Source organism: Trachurus trachurus, assembly GCF_905171665.1.
Source record: "Trachurus trachurus genome assembly, chromosome: 20".
In the NCBI taxonomy this organism is placed as follows: Eukaryota; Metazoa; Chordata; class Actinopteri; order Carangiformes; family Carangidae; genus Trachurus; species Trachurus trachurus.
The window spans coordinates 16,011,632-16,018,148 of NC_139911.1; the positions used below are offsets into that span (position 1 = coordinate 16,011,632).

General features: G+C 40.4%; 1 protein-coding gene across 1 annotated transcript in view; it reads right to left on the reverse strand.

The window, feature by feature from the left end:
- The window catches only part of asap1b (ArfGAP with SH3 domain, ankyrin repeat and PH domain 1b), a 60,399-nt gene extending 59,321 nt beyond the window's left edge, over positions 1 to 1,078 (reverse strand). The window contains exon 1 of the mRNA XM_083995923.1: positions 870 to 1,078. Coding sequence (XP_083852049.1) covers positions 870 to 995 — 126 coding nt within the window. The 5' untranslated portion in view covers positions 996 to 1,078. The remainder of the gene's footprint in view (positions 1 to 869) is intronic.
- Positions 1,079 to 6,517: the final 5,439 nt, after the last annotated feature.

The window sequence follows — 6,517 nt, forward strand, 5'->3', positions numbered from 1 at the left end:
ATCACGGAGTGCGACTCTGGGTGTGTTCATTCGCAATATTTCACTGCTTTGAGGAGAAACCGATATGTTTTTATGCCTGTGTGTGTGTGTGTGTATGTGTGAGGAGGGAATCTCTATAATCTGCAAACAGTTCAATCCAGATCTGACTGCCAGGGACCAGAAGAGGTTTTTCTCTGTGTGTGTCACACATACACGCACACACGCACGCACACTGCTACAGCCTGGCAGCATGTTCTGAAGCTGTGAGTTATGTAATAGTGAACACAGAGAGCTGCAGGCCTGAGTGCACATCTCCCTATTCCCTGCACTAAAGAAAACCATCCAACCCCCCCACTTCTATTATATTACTCTACATATCTGACAAGAAAGAGCAGCAGCAAACACACGAGATGAGAGTTAGTTCACCCTCTACCACACACTGTGTGCTCTGCATAGCCGGCCCCCCCCCCCCTCCCCTCCTCTCCCTTCCCCTGGGGTGGGGGGAAATGTCCATTATTGCATCTGATGGAGAACTAGAATAGGTGTACAACATCAGAAATGCACAGAAATAGAAAAGGCAGCTCAACAGGTGCAGTTAGGAGATGGATATGCAGCAGAATAATACTAATAGTTCTAAAGCATCCGGGCCTATGTGCTGTCAAACATCAGCAGCTGAATGAAGGGGCTGACTGCATGTAACCTTGAATGTGTTTAAACGTCACCCCTCCATTAAACACGGTTTTATCATCATTTAAATATACTGCTCAATTGACATGGTGGATTTAGTTTTTGTTGTTTAGCCTTCAATCATTCATCCATCCATTAGTCATCCATCCATCCATCCATCCATCCATCCATCCATCACAGGCAGGCTGACACCGTGGCCTTACCTCCTCCAGCACATTCACTGTGTTCCTGCAGCTCTGCAGTCGGGTGGTGAAGCTGGATGTTGTCGGGGAATTGTAATCCTCTGTTGTCTCCGAGAGAAACTCGGACACCGATATTTGATCCGGCATCCTTTAACGGGAGGAGGGGGGTGGAAATGCCCACTGGAGGGTTATTGGCGATGAAAGCTCAGAAAGACAAAACCATGTAAGATTTAAAAAAAAATAGGAGGAAAAAAAAAGAAAGCAGATGGGGGGAGCCTGGTGGAGGACAGAGCAGAGTCGATTTTTTTTTTCCTCGCAAAAACTGTGTAAAAAAAAAAAAAAAAAAAAAAAACTATCGAGATGATTAAGACGTGTCTTCTTCTCCGGTGACTTCTCAAATGACTTCAATGTTCCCCAGGGGCCATGGGAGGAGGGAATTAACTAAATATCTGCAGGCTGTGTCCCCTCGGTGTGTCTACTCCGTGAGAGGACGTCTAAAAGCGACGCATTTATAAATACTGTCACTCTGCGTCTAACTAAACCTCGGAGGAAAAACCACCGTAAAGAATAGCGGATGCCCTCATTATGCTCTACAGATGTTCAATAAACCGCTTGTCGTCAAAACAGCCCGCCGTTACCAGCCTCTGGGTGAAATTTATCATAGTCCGCGGGGTGCCGAGGTCGTCTCGAACTGCAGCGGGGTTTGGTCCTCTCTTCTTCAGCCGTAGTTGATGTTTTTTAACGCTAAACGCTGCCGCAGACACATTCACTGCCACTCTCTCCTGCTCGGCCGCGCTCAGGCTCCTCCGAGGCACCGTCAAGCTGACTGCTGGTCGAGACGCAACTTCCGGGAAAGATTTTCAACATAAAATCCCAAACTATGACTGCACGCAAAATCCTCTTATTGATTGTGTTTTATGAAGAAGTTGCAAATGTGGAAAGGTGGTTTTAACATTTCCATGTCTATGTGTGTATTAATGTACAAATGGTGCCCCACAATGTAATGCAAGAAAATGAAAAAAACAAAACACATAGGCTATTACACACAGATCCTTACTCTAACAAAAGTATTTTAAAATCACATTATATAGGTAAAAAAAAGCTGATACACATTCATAATTTATTAATTGTATTTTTTTTATTGCGCTTAGGTTATATTCTGCACAGTGACAAAGATGAATGTAACATTTGTGAAGTGGATGTGTAAAGTAGCATAAAATCATGGGTTGGGTAGCTACAGCTAAATGAATGTAGTAGCTCCAGCATGTGTAACATGTCTCCTTACCATCGGCACCAGAGATTAGATACCATTTTATGCTACCTGTGTATGTTGGAAGATGCAAGGGCCCATTTCTATTACTAGGAATAGCTGATTACATTTATAATTCATAAATTAATTGTTATCATTATATTGTATAGCAAAAAGTCATTGTTTATTATAAGATTTTATGAATGATTTAAAAATAAGAAGGCTGAATAAAGGATTTGGTTATTTTGTATCAGATTATCATCAATATGTAGGGACATCTTTTTTGCAACAAAAACAACAGAACTCTTTGTCACAATAGAGTTACACAATTTTATTTTGAAAATAATATTAGCCATCTTCCGCTACTTCATATTTGTTGATGGTAACTTGATGCAGCTTCTCCCACCCACCTCGCCTGGGTGACGGGAACGAGGAGCCCCTCTGCGCACGCGTGATGTGGTATCTGTGACTGCAGAGAGAGGGACTTAAATGTGGGCCTGATACAGAAACAACGATTTAGAGGAAAACACAACGCTAGTGTGTCATTTGTTTCACTTTAAGCTACATTTTGTGGGATATTTAAAGTTTGGAGTATCATTTGGAGACTGCACACCCACACAAACACTTTGTGTTTGGAGCAGTCATATGTCCTGAAAAGCTACTGCATTAGACAGAACATCACTACTTACAGCTGAAAGTTGTCCATTGACCTTGTCAAGCTTTGATCATCACTGTTAACAAACAATTTAGCCAAGAATTTCTCAATTCCATGCACTTATAAGTTATAACACTTAACCTAACACCAACAGCTATGAGTCATGGTGCATTGTTTGTGGTAGGCTGTGTTAACCACATTCATGTTCTTAGTTTAGCATTAGGATGTAAGTAAGCACACTAAAGAACCAAATAAGTCTCTCCTTCGTCCCCCGAGTTACATATAATGACAATTCATGGCATGAAGTAGAACAACCAGTCACTACCAAATTGCTCACCTCACTAAAAAAAAATTCAATTTCCCAAGTTAATGAGTTAATTGTCTCTTGATCTCAAGAGAACGAAACTTTGTTTAACCAACAACACAGTTAACTGGAGGTGGCAGCTAAGGGCTATCATATGTTAGCAAAGTTTGGGGATTTATTGTTTCACATTAAAGTCATTTATTGTGTTTTTACCCTGCCTGTTATCAACACCTATGACCCGTTGTCCATTCATTAAGACACAGTACCTTTTTATTTTACAATATACAAATAAGATATAACAAACTAGGCCTACTTTCTATTAAATTATGTAATAATACACAATATTAGGTGTATAAAGCTACATCTAAATGATGGTGCAATTACAAATCACCTATATTGGGGCCTTATGGTCCCTACAGTCCTCTGGGTCGTTTTTGGCCCTTTGGAGTATTCTGGGTGGTTACTGTCCTCTGAGTCTTCTGGTTCCTACAGTCCTCTGAATTCTTTCCTACTCTGGGTACCTTCCTTACTCTGGGTGTTCAGGTTCCTTTGGGTCCTTGGGGACTTTGTCCTCATCTCTGATCTCGTCTTCCTGCAGTGTGTTGGGGGACAGGGACTCTGAGCTGCCATACACCTGTAGGTAAAAAGACAATAGGTGCAGGTCTCATGTGACATGGTTGTTGTTACCTGAGTAAAGATCTACACAACTATTGCAATGTGCATGGACTGAATCTTAATGATCATCAAGGACCTGAGTGTTTTTCCTATAGGAATTCACTTCAGTGTCGTCATCAGTCAGCTGTTGTGACTTTTTATATTCAATGTGATAACTAGATTCAGTTCTATAGAAGCTGCTAAAAACTGTAGCCTCTCTCTCTCAAGTGGAAGTCAGTGTAACAGAAGTGCAGCACCTCTGCAGGCAGCTCATGGTAATCACTGGATCTTTCATGGTCCCTGGATTCATCAGCTGTGTATCTGGATGTGCTGGAGCTGCATTCAGAGGACCGGTCTGACTGGACTGTAGAGGACACATCAACAACTGTCATTGAAAAATGTGGACAGTGTATTTATTCTGACTGAATTTCCCACTCATGTCATTCTATGAGCAATATGTGATCATCACTGGTCTAACTGCATATTTAAATATCAAATAATATTTGTATAATGGAAGACGATAGCCTGTTATAAAAGTAGAAAGTGTCCTATGCTTCGTTCTATCAGACACATCTCTGGTTTGTAATGTGTCTTTGTTGGCACCCATACTATCAAAGTATAGCTGGTGTCCTCGTTCTCCAGCTCAGGAGCAAATCGAGATTCCTGTTTCAGGAGGTTCAGTAAAGAAGAATGGATGTTACTTCACCTCACTGCCTCATTTGGGATAAGGGATACCACCAGTGTCAAACATTTAGCTGGCAGTTTTGGTCTTGGGTAAGAAGAGTTTCAACTGAGCCGATTTCTCCTCACCTCCTCCCCGGCCCCACTGATGTTGTCATAGTGGGGTCGTCTTTGGATGAATGTGATCTCATTACAGTCATATATTCAGCCCTAACCATGACACCGAGCAATATTATGAACTGGAGAAGGCTAGAAAAAGGAGTCCTTACAAAATTGAAATAAATAAGTTTTGGCCCACATGTTCTGATGGGAAAGTGAAGCTGACTTTCTTGTGTTCACTTTATTTTTCAAAATAAGCAGCATCCACAAACATTTGGAACAAATCATTGTAATATTTTGCTCCTTTTATCGCGCTCTAAGCCAAATCACAAACAGAGCAGTGAAGCAGAATGAACACAGGGGAAAACACTCATTAATCAGTCTTTCATTTTATTTCCAATAATTCCCCCATACGGTTTCTTGGTGTGGCAAGATCTGGACCTATTCACATTTGGTCTCCATGGTCATATAATCACATTGGCCATGCTACAAACTGCATTTAGACCATATAATCATATCAGAAGAGCAGTGATTGTCGCTGACCCTCTGAATACATGTGTTGTCATTGATGTTGAGGGTGTGGTAACATATTGATGTCATACAGTCGTCCAAAGAAACAAAGTCTGGCTTTGTCAACAGACTGAAAATAATTGAGGTTTTGGGACTCTGAAACATGGAGTCATAGGAGAGCCATAAAAAGACAGTAAAAGAATCAGACAATAAATACACAAATATATGACTAAAGAATAATGTGAAAACAATATAAATGTTTTGACTCTTTGCTTTTACCATAGTTTATCATATTGTTTTTTGTTTCACTGTATTGTTTTTGCTTTATTACTTTTATATACCGGGTATTTATATTATATTACTTTATATTATAATTACAGTATATAGGCTATGTTAAAGCTATTTTACATCTGAAAAGTCTTTTTTAGTTTTTACTTATTCCCCTCCTATAGGGAAACCGGTTTAATATAATATGTGATGCATTAGACTACTTCATATGTGTGTATGATGTAAAGTAGCCTACACCTGATGTTCTTTCTATGCAGTACTTTTTAATCTCAGCTTTGTTACATTTCTTTTCTCCTCGTCATTAATCAAATGTTTTCACACCTGGCGTTGTTTCTATAGCTACAGCCAGACTAGATGGGGTCCACCTGTGTCAAATTAAACTGATTGGACACATAGTTAGTAAGGCACACACCTGTGTATACAAGGTCTTACATTTCATACTGTATGTCGTCACAAAACCAAGACCTGAAGTCCAAGGAACTCAAATAGACCTCTGTGGTGATGCTGTGATGAGGGCTGGACCAAGACAAGGGTATAAAACCATTTCTAATGCTTTGTGTGGAGCTCAGCGGCCTCCATAACTGAGAAATATAAAAAGGTTGGAACCACCAGGATGCATCCTGGAGTTGGACATCCAACCAAACCGAGTCAGCAGGGAGGTGCCTGAGTGGGAGGACATGCAGGGAGAGCTGAAGGAAGGTTAAAGTGAGCCAATACAGTCAGGTCCTTGAAGAAAAGCTGCTCTGGAGCGTATGCAACATGAGACCTGGGTGATGTTTCACCTTTCAGCACAAAGCTCCCTGGAAGAAAGATCTGTAGGGGGAATGAACCGTGCTCTCCCCTCCCTCAATGTCAGACACTTAACCATAAAATCTGATACAGCTACATAGGAACTGCCATTTAGAACAAATTGGAATAAAATCAAATTAGATAAATCAGGATTTTTTTTTTCTTTTACAAAACTCTTAAAGATAAGAGCTTTATTCTCAAAGCAGAGGTCATAAATCATCAGATAAAATACCAAATACAGCTGTTGCTTGTAAGCAAGTTGTGAGTCCACTGTGCCAAAAGATAATGGCAATAAAACAAAGCTGTAATAACACACATTAGCTATATGATATTACTGAGTAATACTGTACTGATATCAGTAACTTACAAATGTTCAACTAAGTTATAATGCGCTTTAAATCATTAATTTAATGTGCACACTAAACACAGGGATGTAAAGG